This window comes from Delphinus delphis, chromosome 19 (assembly GCF_949987515.2).
Source record: "Delphinus delphis chromosome 19, mDelDel1.2, whole genome shotgun sequence".
NCBI classification, from domain to species: Eukaryota; Metazoa; Chordata; class Mammalia; order Artiodactyla; family Delphinidae; genus Delphinus; species Delphinus delphis.
In genome coordinates this window covers 48,903,883-48,921,666 of record NC_082701.1, presented here as the reverse complement: position 1 = coordinate 48,921,666, position 17,784 = coordinate 48,903,883, and the positions used below count along the sequence as shown (strand labels likewise).

The 17,784-nt window shown below is 56.3% G+C and overlaps 1 protein-coding gene across 1 annotated transcript in view; it reads right to left on the bottom strand.

The window, feature by feature from the left end:
* The window catches only part of PITPNM3 (PITPNM family member 3), a 90,065-nt gene extending 85,593 nt beyond the window's left edge, over window positions 1-4,472 (bottom strand). Inside the window, exon 1 of the mRNA XM_059997811.1 lies at window positions 4,375-4,472. Within this exon, the coding sequence (XP_059853794.1) occupies window positions 4,375-4,396 (22 nt within the window). The 5' untranslated portion in view covers window positions 4,397-4,472. The remainder of the gene's footprint in view (window positions 1-4,374) is intronic.
* Window positions 4,473-17,784: the final 13,312 nt, after the last annotated feature.

Sequence of the window (17,784 nt, the reverse complement as noted above, 5' to 3'; positions counted from 1 at the left end):
GAGTTGGGACACGGTCATCTGATTTGGCCCTAGCCTTCTCCCTCGGAACCTGAAAAGGTGCATTTGCAATCTCCCCGCAGAAACGTGATGGTCTTCCCCAGAAACACTGCGAAGCCATCCAGCACCCCCGGCCTGGGAGTTTCTGAGTCGTGCCTCAAATCTCCTGGCACCCCCGCAAAGTCCTGAGAATCCCAGAGTTGGTCCCTTTCCCAAGCTTCCAAATGCTCTGTCCTCTGAGAGCTCTGGCCGCTCCCCACGCCACCACCTGGGAGCCGTGAAGCAGGGGGCCCAGAAGAAGGTCTGGCTTTGGGATGTGAGGGGGCGGCTGACTCAGCAGAACAAGGTCCCAGCCAAAACTCTGGAAACACAGGTTCTGGGGCCAGCTCTGCCACCACCTTTTTCTGTGGCCTTGGGCAAATAGCCCACACCGCAGGCCTCAATGTCTCCTCGTGGTGAGGGCTTTGAACATGAGTTTCTGGAAGCGTCCTCTCAGCTCTGCCACTATAGGATCAGTATTTTACTCACTCGAATTACTGGGTTTGATACAGTCCAGCCCGCTGGCTCCGCCCCTCAGAGCAGAGGTCAACACCTGGCAGCAAATAAACTGGTTCCTGCAGCCTGGAAGGCCCAGCCCTGTGGCCCCAGCCCCGCCTCTCCAGATGGTCCTGGCCCAGCCTGAGAGGTTCCAAGACCCTCTTGGCTGTTGTCTCTGTTCCTGCCCGGCACAGCCTTCCACTTGCCCTGCCCCTGGGTGGGCAGACACCCCTGCCAACCTGCTGGGGTGTGGAGGGAGGCGTAGAGGGGCCCAGGGAGGAAGGGAGGGGCCGTGCGGCTGGCAAGAACCAGCACAAACTCTTCCCAACTAAGACAGCCCAGCCAGGCTGGCCTCGCTTTGCCCCCACAGGAGCAGCCAGAGGGATCTGTCAAAACACCCAAGCTGGGCTTCCCTGGTGGCGCAGTGGTTGAGAGCCCGCCTGCCGATGCAGGGGACACGGGTTCGTGCCCCGGTCCAGGAGGATCCCACATGCCGCGGAGCGGCTGGGCCCGTGAGCCATGGCCGCTGAGCCTGCGCGTCCGGAGCCTGTGCTCCGCAACGGGAGAGGCCACAACAGTGAGAGGCCCGCGTACCGCAAAAAAAACCCCCAAACACCCAAGCCTTACACAACCCTCCCATCCCCCATGCTCTCCGGAGCTCCTCTCGGCCTTCTGCAGCCCCCTAGGGATGCTTCACCCCAGCCAGACAGATTTCGCCACCCTTGGGCACCTCCTCCCCCCCCACCCCCATTCCCACCCGCCATACCTACATCTTTCCCGTCCCACCCTCCTAGTCTCACCTGCCCATGGAAGCCTGCCCCTTGCCACCTGCCTGTCCAAATTCTGCCAGCCTTTAAGACCCAACTTCTAGAGATATTCAGCCTTCGCTGTTTCAAGCCCCCACTGGCCTCCTCTCTGTCTGCACTGCACTGGAGGCCTGCCGCCGTGGGTAGCTGTGCATTTCCCGGCCCCTCCCCACTGCCAGCCCTCACCTCCCTACTGCAGACTTTCATCCCCAAGGTAGGCCTCTCTCCTCCTTTGTCCACTAGACGGAGTGCTCCCTCAGGGCAAGACCAATGGCTCTCCTCCTCTTGCCTTTTCTCTCAAGACTGGATACGGGGCACCATAACGATCCCGTTCTGTGTGCTGAAATCTCCCCAGAGATTTGGTAGTCGCCCGTTGGGGATCCACCCTCTGCCATTTATCCAATCCTTTCTAGGACTTGATTACATTTTCTCTTGTACCTGGGCTCTCCTGGCAGCATGGAAGTCCCTTTCACTGCCTTCCTTCAGCTCCTGTGTGACACGGTTGACATGATGGCTGGCTGCTCAGGCTGTGCACTGCACAGGTCTGGGACGCCTTCGCTAGACTACAAAGTGATGACCTTGGAGTCATGCCCTATGGTGGCCCTGAGGCCCAAACCCCTATCTCCAGTCAGTGGCTCCTCTGACCAGTTTTAGACGGAACACCTCACAGGTCAGAGAGCACACTCCCTCATTCACAGTCTAGCTTCTCACAGCCTTCAGCCTCCTTTGGTTCTAACAGCACCCTCTTCTCCACCAGAGTGAAGGCCTGATCATTTCTGACTGACCATCAGCCTGTCCATCCACGGTAGATGGTCCTGAATAGCCACTCCTGTCTGAGTTACAGCCCTTCCTTGGGCCTCAGTTTCTCTAGCTGTAAAGAGAGGGACTGGGGCTCCTACCTCCAAGGATTCCCTTTGTTCTAAAGCTCACCAGTCCACCCTACACAGATTTTGACATCCGTGCACACATCACCACAAGTTGTCTTCAAGTCAGCGAGCTTAGAAGCCTTAGGAAGAGAAGGGACCTTTACAAAATGCAAAGGAGCCTGGAAGAGCTAAGAAGAGGACGAGCAATCCCATCTTGCTGAGGTCAATCCTAAAGGCTCCTTGCGGGGGCGGCTGAGGGTGGGAGAAAAGAGCCTGGGCGGTTTGATCCACAGAGGAGGGGAGTCTGTGCTGCCCTGAGGGAAAGGGCCAAGCATGAAACTGCAGCAGGAAAGACAAAATGTTAGAACACCAGGCACTGATGCTCAAAGCAGAGCAGTTTTTCACCCGTCACTGGAACAAATTCCCACGGACTCTCAGTCTAGAGACCAATGCACCCACAGACCAAGGTGGAGGGGCCGGAACCGCATCTTTGTTCTGTGAGGGGGGCAACCTACGAGGGTAGCAATGGAGAAAATCCAGTACTCGAAGTCCTTACAGCCTGGGTCTACATCTAAGCTCTGCCCAGACCCTCTGGGCCACCTGGAGGGACCTATTTCTCTGAGTACCTGTTTCCAGATGTTTTAAAAAGGGAAGAGTAACACTTCCTGCCTCCCGGCATGGCTGTGCGCATTGCCTGATACCTAGGGCAGGCAGCAATTGTTAACTGCTGCTGTGATGACAGTGCTCTCGGGCAGGTGATCTGTGCAAGGGGTGTGCATGTACTTACACACACACACACACACACACACACAGGCAGCAGAGGCGCGGGGCAGTGGGCGGGACACACACCCTGCCATGTGCCCTATGGGAGGAGGGGGTTGGGTAAGGACCCAGGGAGACAGCCTTTTCCAGCTGCCTGGGGGGAAAGGGGAGGGAAGTGAGAAAGGGGGTGTTTACATGTGTTCCGTACTTGCTGTCTCACACAACCAGCCCCACCCCAAGAAGACTCCTCAGGGACAGAACGGGAGTGTATTCTCAGGCGTCCATATCACACCCCCAGCATATGTACAGGGGCATCCAGACCCGGCCCTTGGTCGGGGCAGCATTTGTGGGGTGGCAGTGGCTTGACACAGCCCAGCGGTATCCAGCCCAAGTGTGTGCAGGGGTGAACTCACACTCATGCCATCACTGTCCTCGCTGGTGGGCAGAGGGTGGGGTTCGTGCCAGCCCAATGTCGAGTCCAAGGGGATGGCATGGCACCTGCCAACGTCACAGGCTGGGTGTGAGTTCACGGTAGATTTACACATGCCAGCCTCCCAAGCCAGCCCTGCTGTGTCCAGGCTTGCCGCCACCGTCGTTCCACCGCCCTCCCAAGGCACCATGGGCCCGGAGAGCGCAAACAGGAATATAGTCTCCACCACCTCCCGGTCCCAGAGCCCAGCTCCGGGCCTGGCACAAAGCAGATGTTGGCGAATGATCGTCTGGCTGAATGAATGAACGAATGACTAACGCCCACTCCCTCACACCACGGGCCACACGGCCTGTGTCTGGGGGAGGGCAGAGCCCTGGGGACCCCAGAAGAGGCCCCGCTTCAGACCTCCACACCTGAGGCTCTGCCTCCCAGGGTCCGGAAGGGGGGAGGGGGGGAACGGCTCACTGGCCGGTGCGGAGCGGGGCACCCCTCCTTCCTCAGAAGAAATCTGGGTCTCCTGACTGAGCTGGGGGCGGGGGGGTTGTCGCGTCCTGGATAGAGCGAGCGGCCGGACAAGGGGGCGCGTCCTGGTTGGCGCTGGGGGGCGTGGGATGGAGCGGCGGCCGCGGGACCTCGCCTTCGGTCCCCGCGCCCGGCTCTGCCCAGGGCCTCGGGAGGGCGGCGAGAGCTCCCCACCGCCGGGCTGGGCAGAGGCGCCGCAGACCTGGCCCTTTCCGGCGGGGCGGTGGCGAGGGGACGTGGTGTCCCACGAGGTGACCGGGGGCGCAGGAAGGGCGCGGGGCGCGCGGAGCCCCCTCTCCACTCTCCCGGGGGCCGGCCGCGCCGCCGCCCCCTCAGCCCGCCCGGAACCTCCGCCCACCTGCGCCGGGGGCTCACCTGGGCCGGCGCCCCCCGCTCGAGACGCGCGGGTCCCTCCCCCCGCCGGCGGCCCAGCCCTCCCGGCGCCCGCCCTCACCTGCACGGCCCGCCTTGGCCATGGCCCGGCCGGCGGGCTCCGGCGGCGCTGCCCGCTCTCCTCGCGGCTCCCAGCCCGGCCACGGCCGCCCAGCCGCCTCCGGCCGCGAGCGGACTCCGAGCGCCGCGCGCCGCGCCCCCGCCCCGCTCGCCGCGGCCGCCGCCACCGCAGCCGCCGCCGCCTCGCCGCTCCCTCCCGCTCCCTTAAAGGCGCCGAGCGGCGGCCGCGCCGGCCCCCCCGCGCCGCCGGGGAGGGGACTGACGGAGGAAGGCGCCCAACGCCGCCCCCGCGGGCCCGCACCCCTGCCCGGGGCCGCTGCCGCCGCTCCAAAACGCTCCGCTCCGAGCCCCGGACGGGCGCAGAGACGCTGAGGCGCTGCGGTCCAGGCGGAGATGCGCACGCGGACCGCGAGTCGGGGGCGAGAGCCCCTGAGACTGGGCGCTAGAGACACCCCTGGGGCCGAAACACCGACGGGGAGAGGGGGAGAGAAATTCGGAGGAGATTCGAGACCCTGGCACCTGGAGAGTGACAGAGAGCAGAGAGGAGAGAGAGAAAGGAAGAACGGGCACCGGGAGGCTCCCGCGAAGCCAAGAGGGAGGTGTCTCCAGGGATCCGAGGCAAGAGATGGACCCCTCCATCAGCCCCAACTCCAGGCTATCATTTCTAGGATCCACAACCTGGACCTGAACTAGCCTCAGAGGGGAAGGGATTTCTGTGCCCTTAGTTCTAAAGGAACTTGTAAAATACACGTAAAGCCCACCTGGGATTCCAGGCTGGCGCAGTCTGGGGAGGCCAGGAGCCTAGCTGTGAGCTGTAGCCCCCTTTGCTTCCCACACCTGGGACGCAGACATCCTGGTGCACAGTCCCAGCGGAGGCTGGGGAGGCTGGGGTTGTGGCTTCTGCCTGGGGGCAGCCGGGGATTCACAGCCCAGCCCCAGCAGGGGGCGGGAGAAGGCCAGCCGTTTCGGTGGTGCCTGGGTGGTAGCCAGATGGGAGGCCCCAGGGGAGAGCAGTCCTCTCCCTCGCTCAAGGCTGGGCCAGGTCGGTGGGCCCAGCAGATGTCTGCCCAGCCTTTGGCAGCTCCCAACATCCCCAAAGCCGGCTGCCTGGCTCAGCTGCTGGAAAGGGCTAAGGGGTATCTGTTCTCAGATGACCTTTCAATTCCCACCAAACCATCCCTTGAGAAGATGCCCTCTGCTTCCTTCTGAGGACCTGGGAAGCTAAAGCCCAGTTACCGTCTGTAGCCAGGCACCTCACACACCCTGTCCCACACCCGCCTTCCAGGGAAAAGGATAATTCCACCCTTAGGGTAGCCACTGTCCCGACTCCAGGGTCCCATTAGCCCCTCTATGGAAACGGGGCACATATGGTGCTGAAAGGGTCCTCAGTGGGCATTTAGCCCAGCACCCCACCCCCCGGGACTTTGTCTCCATCCACCGGATCCCCATCAAGTGGCCCTTCAGCTCCTGGTGTATTACATCCAAGGACAGGGAGCTCAGTACCTCAAGCAAGAGTTCCTCCATCTTCGGATGCTGCTGACTGTGAGAAGGTTTCCCCTCATCTGAACTGAAATCTGCACCTCAGATGACCCACCTGTGGGTCCTTCTGTGGCCTCACTCAACAGAACCAAGGGCCCTCTGTCTAAACTCCCTAGTGTGGCTTCACCAAGAGGGACCAACCATCCGGGTTTGCCAGAGACTCCTGGCTTTAGCACTGAAAGTCCCACAACCCAGGGAACCCCTCAGTCCCCAGAGTTCTGGATCCCAGAGCCAGACAGCAGGGCTGACCAATAGACAAAATTTCAGAAGCTCCGAGGTTGAAGCCGGAGCTCTTGGCCGGTGTGTGCCATCCGTCACCAGCCGGGAGTGTGTGAGGGAATCCCTGCAGCCTTTCCCCATTACTCGGGCATGGTGGAGGCAGGGACAGCAATGAGTGGACAGGCAGTATGCTCGGGGCTTCACATATATCATGTCTTTTAACCCTCAGGCAGTTGGTGCATAATACCCTCGGATGTCTTGTATTATCCCCAGTTTACACATAGGAAAGGGAGGCTGAGAAAGTTCCGTGCTTGTGGTTATGCAGGATAAATTTAGAGCCTATGTTCTATCCCTCGGGCCTGGTTCTCACCCTTCCCTGCAGGCAGGGCACAGTCAGAGGCCTGACTGCCTGGTTAATGTCCAGGTTCGGCCACCTGGTCTGTGGATGTGAGTTGTCACAGAGGAACAATAAAGCAGCCTCAGAGGGGACACACCCGGGGCCTGAGCACCTCCTGGGGCCCTTGGCTCACAGCCGCAGCAGTGACCACAGTCTGGCAGGGGCCCTACTTCCAGGCAGCACTGCGCGCGTGCATGCGTGCGTGCGTGCGTGCGTGCGTGTGTGTGTGTGTGTGTGTGTATTTCATAGGCAAACACATCCTGCTCAGGGAAGATGCTCCCTGAGGTGGGCACTGAGACCCCTCCCACCTCTCCGTCCAGTCACCACAAACCCTTGGGAGGGGGTGGGTGGGGCAGGTTAGGGGAGACGCCGAGTTGATGGGAGTTACAGAAATCATCTAGCCAGACCCTCCTCCACGCCCCCATTTCTCAGATGGGAAGACAGTGGGCCAGAGATGGAGGAGGCTTGCCACATGACAACCCACTTCCGGGATCCACCCGTGGCTTCTCCACTTTGGACCTCCACCGCAGCCCCAGTCCCTGTCTGAAGATCAGTGCTGCTGCGTGGATCTGGAGTCCAACAGGGAATGTGGGGCCCTGGCCCCCCAGGGCAGCTCCTGAATGCGTGGGCTGTGACCTGCTACCAAGGAATTTGTGGCCCTGCCTTCAGATAGAGCAAACACATCAGGACTCAAGGCCATTAGATTAACTGGTGGGAGTTAACTTCCTGCGTCAGAAGAATTGTCCTTAATTGAAGAAAGGAATAACTAGCAATTTAGAGACGCTGACCTCAGCTGCCTGCAGGAGAGAGAAGCCAGAGTCAGCCGGTGCTTCCTGGGCCTCCCAGCTCTGTGACTGAGAGACGGGGTCAGGGTTCCAGACAGGATCTTTCCTCTGGGACCCGCTGCCCAGACCCTTTCCTCTGCCCACAGCCTGTTGAGCTTCCGCCTCTGGAGTAGCCAGTTGCCCCCCGGGCCCAGCCAAGCACTCCAGCCTAGAGATCTGGGAAAAAAGTGCAGAGGCCAGTGCTACCTGGTCCCCAGGAGAATGTGAACACAGATGTGGATGGAGCAAAGAGGTCCAGGCGGGTGTGGAGAGGCACATGGCTGGGGTGACCCCTCCACATGACAGACCCAAGGCCTGGGTATCCACCCCGGGCAGGTGGTGTCCAGGCACTTGGAGAGGTAAGTGACCATCATCAAGAGCCATCATGGCCCCGTGGAAAGGCAGCCACGCCAGGTCACACTCATTTCCTTTTTGGACACGTCGCAACCGGTGGAGTTCGGTATTGCAGTGCCTTCTGGGCCTGGTATGGCCGCTGTCCAACTCTCTGATGGTGACTTGCACGGAAGTCAGGAGCAGGACAGTGGTCTGGTTAGGTGACTTACCCCTGTCCACTGCTGATGGACGCCAACAGAAGGAGGCCTGGGGCAGGACCAGGGCCAACTCGAGCCCGGCAGCAAAGGCGCCAGTGAGTCCCTCGGCCTCTGCCGGTGTCACGTGGGTCTCTCTCACCCGAGCTGCTGGAAACGCCTTCCCTCCCTGCAGTGTCTCCTGTCCTGGCTCTAGCCGTCCGGGCCCCTCCTCGCTGGTTCCCACACTTTAAAGAAACTTAGGGGTTGTCCACTGCCATGAGGCTCGCCCCCAATCACGAAAGCAGCCCTAGGAATAGATGCTGTTCTTTGGAGCCTTCCAGAACAACCGGGAGTGGCTGGTTTGTTCTCACCATCGCCTTCTCGCACCAGGCTGCCCCCCACTTCTGCCCACCATCCGGGACACTGGGTAGAATGTGCCTTCGCATCTAGAGCTCTTCTTCTTCTCCTTGCTGGAGCTGTGGCTTATCTAGTCCGTGCTTCCACCTTCAACCTTAAGAAAGGTTAGGACCCTGCCTGTCCCCTTCCCTGCTGGCGAGGGCCCGTTCCCAGCAGTTACGCTAATAACCCCAGCCTCACGTTCACAGCAGATCCTGTGAAGGAGGCACTGGGTCACCAAGGTTCTCATTTGTGATCTCACGCAGAGGCAGGAAGATTCCCTTAAGATCAACACAAATGACCTCTTAGGTGAGCCCTAGACCCCTGTGTAAGAACCCCTGGCCAGGAAAGACCCCCACCCACCCACCCACCGACCTAGTAGACCAAGGAGAATGCTCTACCTTTACATAGACCATGGTCCCCCCTCTATGCCCACAAGGGTGGGCCGCAAAATCTAGATGACATTCACATTCCTGCATCCTCAGTATTTTCGAAAGATGCTTGGAGACATCTTGCAGAACCTGTTGAACAAGACCTCCCCTGGTTTTACTTGAGTGCTGAGATGACCCGAGGCTCAAGTTTAGATTTTATTTCATCAATTGCTGTTTAGCCGGCTTCCTGTTCTTCTGAGTGGGGTGCGCTGGTAGATGGGATTTTGGAGAGAGGGTCTGGAGAGGCCGAAGGGAGATTTTTTAAGAAAAGAGGGGGTTGGGTGGAGGCAGAGAGATGTGGCCGCGGCTCTAAGGAACGAGCTGATTTAAGAGGCTGCCCAATGGGTTAGCAATTTATCTCCTCCTTCCGCGCTTGCAGTTGGAGCTGTGTTTTGTGTTTGTTTGATGTCAAGACTGTTGAGATTGGCCTCAAGCAAGACCAGTTGTCTTCAAGTTATATTTAGACCAAATACAAACGAGGAACTGGCTGAAAATCTAAAACGCACTGCAAGAGTGGTCCTTGGAGTCTACACTCCTGCAAACATGCATCAGTGCCAGCGGCCCCAAACAAGCATGTACCAAAGCTCCGACCTCAGACTCGTTGCTCCCCTGCCCTGGCCCCCCACACGACATTGTTTATGACAGATTCCAGAACACAGAGAAGCAAACACAGGTATAGATGATAAGGCACTAAGGAAACAATAGATCAGCCCGTGCGACCTGATTACTAATGTAACTGTATTGACGAGGCAGGAAATCACAACCAGATTATGTAAATAGATTATGTAACAGACTTTACTGGCATCTAGTAGACTCCCTACACCTATTAGGGCTCTTGTACACCTTTCTTCAGATACGGCTTTGCTCAGGCTCCACAGCTCGGCATGGCCCTTGCTCTGGACCCCTACAAGGTCCCAGCTCTGGCCATGCCGGCTGAGTACCAGGATGGCAGTGCTGGAAGGTCCTGAGGGAATCATCTAGACCCAAACCATCTTTATCTATTGTGTTTGAACCCGAGATGCACCTAACAGGATATAATAGGATTTGGTATTACCAGCTCATGGCATCTCCTAGCAGTCTCAGCAGTCTTTTTTTTTTTTTTTTTTGATCTCTTTTTGTCCTCACCCCCAGTCCATTCCTCTCTTCCAAATGCTGTGTGCTTTTCCCATCTAACTTCAGAAGCTCTTTCTCCTGTCTGTGTAGCCTAAACATTATATACCTGCATGGATGCATTTAAAACATTACATAATGGGGCTTCCCTGGTGGCGCAGTGGTTGAGAGTCCGCCTGCCGATGCAGGGGACACGGGTTCGTGCCCCGGTCTGGGAAGATCCCACATGCCGCGGAGCCTGCGCATCCGGAGCCCGTGCTCCGCAACGGGAGAGGCCACAACAGTGAGAGGCCCGCATATCGCAAAAAAAAAAAAAAAAAAAAAGTATTTAAAACATTACATAATGGCACCATGGCTAGCCCGTTCTGCTTCTTACTTTCCCCCCTTTAATATTGTTTTCAGATCTATTCATACTGATATTTATGGATTTGGCGGGTTCCTTTTGATGATAATGTTTCCTAGTGTGATAAGACCTCATCTTGTATTTCCCCATCCCCTCTTGATGGGCATTTAGTTTTCACAGCCCTTCGCTGCTACAGATGCTGCTGTAACAAACATCCCCCGCATTTCTTGGGTTTCTCTGTGTCAGAGATTCTCTGGGGCACATACACAGCACTGGAACTGCAGGGCCGTTGGGAACATGCAGATTTCCCTAATCACCGCATCAGTAAGCTGCTCTCGAGAGAGTGTTCTGCCAATACCCTCATTTGATGGATATTAAGACCGAGGCCCAGAGCAGGGAAGGGCCTTGTCCTAGTTTAGAACCCGACTGTTCTGACTTCCAGCCCAGTCTCCATCCGCTCAGAACACTCCACACTCCCTGTCTCCCACGGAGAGAGCAGGGCAGCTGCAGCCTCGTTGAGCAGGCAGCTCGGCCTGTGATACAAATTTCATCTCTCTCCTCCAGGTCCGAGCACAGTGGTACCCACCACAAGCCTCCCCAGGAGGGGATGGAGAAGAAGGTGGGCAGTCTGAGCTGAAGTCAGCAGAGAAAGGCCTCCTATTCACCAGGAATAAACGCTGGCAGCCCCCATGGCCCGAGTGTGATGTAAGCTCCCGCTGCAGACCTGCCCCACCCTGCCCTCTCCACAGAGGCATCATCTGTACTTGCTGATACAGATCTCAAAGTGTATTAGTCTTAACTCCCCAGAGAGGACCCCACACTGCTGGGGCTCAGGCAGCTGCTGAAAAGAAGCCAAGACAGAGTCACTGGGGGGAGGGAACCCCTAAGAAAGGGTCATCCTGTCCATCCTTCTGCCTCCAGACTTTGCTACAACCTTCAGCTCTCTGTTAGGCTAGCTGGGAAGCTCTTCTTCACATCTGCTCTATTTCTCTCCAGCTGTAACAACAACACAATAACAGGAATAGATTTGCTGAGTGACTACTATGTACCTGGAAATGTTTTAAGTACTTTTCATGTGTTACCTCATTTAATCCTTACAGCAACATAACGAGGGAGGCATTATTCTAACCATCCCCATTTCACAGATAAGAAACTGAGGCCCAGAGAGGCTAGGTATCTTTCTTTAGGTCACACAGCTAGTAAGTGGTTGGACCAAGTATTCCAACCCAAGCCCTAGGATGCCTGTGATTCTGACCTTAACCTCTAGAGAGAAGACAAGAAGAAATAAATAAGACAAAAGCAAGACACAGGAAACTGAGAGGCTGAGGCTCTGCCACTAACTCCAGGTACAGCCTCAGACAGCTCACCGCCCTGCCCTGTCTATACTAGATTCACAGGTTTCCCAGAATCTTTCCGCTGGGCTCTGACCCCGTGGTTTTCCAAAGCCCACATTCAAGATGCTCTGGCAGGTGAAGAAGCTGAGTCAGCAGGAGTCTCCAGGGCACAGATGCTGCGGCCTTGGCCCAGGCAGAGGCCTCCTGGGGCTATCGGCCCATATCCCCTGGCCCGATCTCATCCCCTGGCCGGAGTGGGTGGGTGCTGCTGGGGCTATCTATTCTTATTGGAATTTGAATGCTTCAGGTCAGAGTGACTAAAAGGCTGAATTTTACGAGGGTTTTGAAAGTGAATTGACTCCACTTATTAAAGATATACTAGATTACTCGCTGAGTGAAAGGACGCTCCAGGGACTCCAGGCCTTTCTTGAAGACAGAAACATCCCTTTCCGAGCCCAGCCGCTGCCAGTAAACCACAGGGGGAGACATTGCACTGGGCAGGTGTCAATTAAATTACCGGCTGAAGGATCTCAGTCCATCAAGGAAACATCCTGGCCTAGAAGGGCTGCAGGTGAATAAAAGAGGCAGCTGTAGAAATCCCCTCTGGTTATTTTATGCAAATCCATTTCTAAAGGCAGGAAGGCAAAGACTACAAGGAACGTATTCACGGGAAGACTTGACTTTTGGTCATGAAATGTATAAGGGAGAGAGAGGGATGAAGGGTGTTTGGTGCTCCAGAATGTGACGCACAGGACCGATGCCAGGTAGGGGTCAAGACACTGCTTGTTTTCAGACTCAGAGTCCTAGGGGAGTGAGTCCTAGGTGGGCGGGGGCTGGGAGGTTGTTTGTCTATGCCTCTGAGGATGTTGGACAGTTTGAAGGGTATCTGGACTCAGGGCTGGAGTTGGAAGGACCTCCAGACCCCACTCACCGCATACAACTCCAACTCAACGGACCCAGCACCTCACTATACAGATGGGGAAGCTGGGCCCCAGGTACCGGGGCTGGGAAGCGGGGAGTCACAAACAGGGCATTGGGCTTCCCTGGTGGCGCAGTGGTTAAGAAGCCGCCTGCCAATGCAAGGGACACGGGTTCGAGCCCTGGTCTGGGAAGATCCCACATGCCGCGGAGCAACTAAGCCTGTGTGCCACAACTACTAAGCCTGCGCTCTAGAGTCCGTGAGCCACAACTACTGAGCTCACACGCCTAGAGCCCGTGCTCTGCAACAGGAGAAGCCACCGCAATGAGAAGCCCGCGCACCGCAACAGAGTAGCCCCCGCTCACCTAGAGAAAGCCCACGCACAGCAACGAAGACCCAACACAGCCAAAAATAAATAAATAAAATAAATAAATTTATTAAAACAAATAACAGGGCATTGGTGGCAGAGGGTCTCCAGGTTCATCTCTCAGGGCTCTCTCCTCACACTCCTGCGTGGAGGTGGAGGGAGTGTTGCTAGCTTGTGGAAAGGAGTCTTTTCTACTCTCTTTGACCCCCTCCACCCCATCCTGCCAGGAGAAGTGAGGGTGTTGCTGGTGCCCAGGTAGCATTTGCTTGCGGAAGTAACACGAGGTCCAGACGGTGTGCATGCAACGTGGATGCTTCCTATTGTAGCAGGCACAGACTCGGGCTCTCTTAAGCAAAAGGGAATTTATTGGCGGGCTGCCGGGGCTGAGGCTGCAGGGACAGGCTTGGAGAGCAGACAGGAACAAAGGCAGCTCAGAGGGCAGAGAACTGTAAAGCCCAACAGCCATCTCGTGGCAGAACAATTTGGCCCGAGGGTCACTCCCTGCACCTTGGACAGCCCCACCGCTGCGTGGGTTCTAGAGGAACCTCATCTTTGCACCACTCATTCAAGCCAGGTCTGATTGGCCAAGGCTGGGACGTGGCAGCACGTCCCAGGTTCCAGCAGTGGGAGAGGGAGCTCTGAGAATCCTGCCATGGCAGATGGGCTCCTGCATTCCCAGGACTCTATTCCAAGGGCACTGGCAATGTCCCACATGAAAGGCTGCATCGTGCGTTCCAAATCACTTGGATATTGGGGGCTGCGTCATCTCATGGATGACATAGCCCCTGCAATCCCCCCAAAACTCAATCCTGAAGACTTGCCGAAGTTAAGGGTCCCGAAAGTCTTCAGGAGAGTGCTGTTGTCGCTGTTTAGAGTCATCTGGCACTGGCATCCTCCGTGCACGAGGGTCCTGGTGTGTCCCCGGCAGGAAAGTTCTGGGAAGGGGCTGGATTAACCGCACAACTACGTGGAGAGGCTGTCAGTCCTTTCACAGTGCTTTTTAGTCCAGGCTGCCGCAGGCTGTATGGTTTTAAATGTTCCAACGTTACAATAGTTCATACTTGGGAATTAAGCACAACTATGGTTTTCAGAGTTCAAATTGTATTTCAAGCTATAGAGAGTAAAATTTAACAACTTGGCCCAAGATTCAGTAGATTTCTGCTCCCCTCCCCACCATGAGTTATTAGAAATTCCTAGGGTGGGGAAATGAGGTTTTTTTCTGTGCATCAAAAGGGAGCATGGCCTAAAAAAGTTAGAGGAAACACTGGTGGAGCTGATGAGCCCCTTTCACTATTGATTTCCTATCAGACCCGTCCCCGCTCTGCAGAAAAGGGGGTAATAAACCCTCCTCTGTCTACCTCAGAGTAAGAGGTTAGAAAATGCTTTGTGATGGGGGCACGGCTTGTACCTAGACGGCTTCGGAGAGAATTACAGGGGAAGAGGCCGGACCCCAGAATCATTCAGTTCAGGGCTCCTTAACCAGGCATCCGGGCCAGCCTGGATCTGGGGATTGCCAGCCCCCTGACATGGCACTGCAGGTGTGTGTGTGTGTGTGTGTGTGTGTGTGTGTGTGTGTTTTCTGAGGAAAGGGCCCATAGCTTTTTCCAGATTTTTAAAGGGATTTTTCCTGAAACAGCAGGAACTCCTATTTCGTCCATCCCTTTGTGCGGATGGGATACAGGCCCCCTGAGTTAGTGTGGGGAGTCTGGGGCATGTTCGTGTCTAACCTGTGAATGATTATGTGAGTTAATTAAAAGCATTGGCAGAGCTAAGCCCGCATCCCTGCGTCCTCCCACGGCAAGGTGGCCTTCTGCCACGCCTGCCACAGGTCACAGGGCTGCAGCAGTGCCCGACGCCTGGGTCTCAGGCCCCAGCGTGCCCTCTCCAGGCAAGGACGACAGGATCAACACTGACAGGAAGGCCGACACCCTGAGGCCCGGCCTAGATTGTCCTCGCAAAGACCCCACGGCTCAGCGGGCCCTGCATCTGTTCCAAACATGCCTGGGGTTTCTTTTTGACACTAAAGTAAATGTTGGCTGGAGAGCCACCTACGCGGCTGACGGAGGCTGCCGGCTTCTCATTGGCGGGCCGGGAGGAAATTCTGCAGGTCTCTGAGGCTTGCCCAGACTCCTCCGTCACACGGAGCAGATATAAAATCCATTACCAAGAGCTAATAAAGGCGAGGAGACCAGGCTGAGGACAAGCCGAGGGTGCAGCGGCCCCGGGCGGGCGGGGCTCCGTGGGCTCCCCCTCTGCTGCGCAGCCTTCAATATTTGCCCCTCTTGCGGCACCTCCTTCGGATCCCCATTGTTCTCAGTTCAACAGTTTGGGCAGCGATTCTGTTTCTCATTCACTAGAAAAGCCCGTCCCTCCAGACCTCTCGGCACATTTATTGTGAGGCTGGAATTTATGACGGATTGGATTTCAGAGGAGGGATTGATTAAGTACAGATGGAGCACTTGGCAGGGGCCTGGGGCTCCCAGTAGACTCCCCCCATCTGGAAACAGAATAAAGATTAGGAAGCTTGAGCAAGGGGCAATCTGGGGCAAATCCTGCTTTCAAGGGCAGCGAGGGTGGACGCTCTCCCAGGGAAATTGCTTGTTTCTGTTCAAGGGCATCTTCTCGAAGCCGGACAAAAATTCTTTGTCGGCAGGAGTCGTGAGCTGCCAAGGCCACTCCTCACTGCCTCAGATGCACTCAGTCTCGGGCACACAGGCTCCCAGTGCAGGCGTCTCAGCTCTGGCTAAACCCCTCTAGCACCTTAGCCTAATCGCATTATATTCGCATATGCCCTTCCCTTTCGAGAGTTCGATCCTTGCCCTTGCTGTTCCCTCTGCCTGGAGGGGCCTTCCCCTACTTCTAAAATTACTAGAGTTTCAATTTTCTTTCAAGGTCTCATTCAAATGCCACGTCCTCCATGAAGACCACCAGGATTGCAACCTTCGCTCAATAAAAATGAGTCACTCCTTTGAACGCACAACCATGCTCTGTTGCTTCCCTCTGTTTCACCTTAATTTTCATTCGCTTAACGAGGGTCTGTGCCTTACTTATCTCTGGATTTCCATAGATGTAGTAAACTTTGCATGACTGTTAATGAAAATTAAAATGTGTCTTGTGACCTAGTCTTAAGAAGACATGCTACTTTTTGTAGTGCGCACTGGCAGACTCTCCAGCCTCAGGTAACGCAGCCTCTGTTTTCCTCTGGGAAGCTGCCGCTTCTCCATGTTCAGTCCATGTGGTTGGGATGCTGCTGATCCATCCTCTTTTCCAGATGCACATGTGACTAAGATCTGACCAATCAGAGCACAGGCATTAGGTCGGGGATGGGTCTGTTCCGTGGGTTGGGCCCATCAGACCAATGAGCAGTGACCCTGAAGCCTTCGTGGCACTCCTGGGAGAGAAGGGCTTCTCTCTGCTGAGGTTGCCAAGGGGAAAAATGTCCAGCTGGGGCCGCTGGGGCCCCGCGTGACGCTATGTGGGGAGGGGCTACCTGAGAATGATGCCTTGAGGAGGCAAAGGAGGAAATTAGACCGGAGGGCGGGGACACTGGCTTTGCCACTGAGGCTGGCCTGCACAGGGCAGAGGCCTTTTGGGAACAGTGCTTGGCAGGTAGAGCAAAAGCCCAGGTACCGCCCAGGCGAGGGGTGTACCAGCATGTCCAATTCGGCACATGCTCCGGGCACAGGAGGCGAGGCCGCAGCTGTGGCTTCGGCTGCCTTCTGAGCGGATGCCCAGCCTCCGGCCGGCCGGAGGTTCTGGGGGAGGAGCCTGAGCGGCAGGCAGGATGCCAGGGCCCAGGGGGGTCCACGGCGGTACACTGGGAAGAGCCCAAATTTGTAAGCAGACCCAGAACCACTGTCTCGTTGGGAAAATCTCCTTCTCACTTGGCTTCAGTTTTATCTGGAAAACAGGTTAATAATCTCTATTTCAGTTTAGTGTGAGACTCAGATGAGATCGTGTACATAAAGCACCTACCTGGTCAGCACTCAAGCAGTGGACAATTATCATTACTCTGCGGGCTGAGCTCTGGGGAGGGGTCAGCCCCAGCAGGAGCGCAGGGGATGAGGGAGGCAGATGATGAAAACTGAGGCAGCAGCTCAGCTCTGGGCAGCGGGGACGCTGTGTCAGGAAGGTGGGAAACGCATCTTAGTCATCTTTGTAGGCCCCAAACTAAGCCTAGTGTCTGGCAGAGTGCAGGACCAGAGTGCAGGACCACTTACAGTTACATCTGCTAAGACTTTCTAGACCACCTAAGAATCATCTGCTTGAGAGAAAGACCAAATGGTGTTACAGAATGGAAAGGTCACTAGGTCTGAAGTCAAAAGATGCAGATTGAGTTTTGGTTCTGTCACTGTGTGTCCACATGACCTCTTCATTTCGGTAGACCTTATTTTTTTCATCTGCAAAACAAGGCTAGTGGACTTCCCTGGTGGCGCAGTGGTTAAGAATCCACCTGCCAATGCAGGGGACACGGGTTCGCGCCCTGGTCCGGGAAGATCCCACATGCCGCGGAGCAGCTAAGCCCGTGCGCCACAACTACTGAGCCTGCAAGCCACAACTACTGAGCCCGCGCGCCTAGAGCCCGTGCTCCACAACAAGAGAGGCCACCGCAATGAGAAACCTGTGCACCACAACAAAGAGTAGCCCCTGCTCTCTGCAACTAGAGAAAGCCCGCACGCAGCAAAGAAGACCCAACGCAGCCAAAAAACAAAACAACAACAACAAAAAAAACCAAGGCTAGTAATACTTCATCTGCCTGCCCCTTAAGGATGTGGTCCAGTTCAGAAGGTTCTGGTGGCACTGGGAGCCCTAGAGCAAAGCTTACAGGACCACTGTCCACGGTGCAGTTAGTCCCGTGGCCAAAAGGGACATCTCTCTGAGGCGGCCCAGCGGGATAAGCTGGAGGGGGAACCAGCTGTGTGGCTCAGGGCAGCCAAAGGAATGGCTAACTGTTGCCAAGTGTTTGGCTTCGAGGGCAAGGCAAGAAGAGACACAGGGCTGT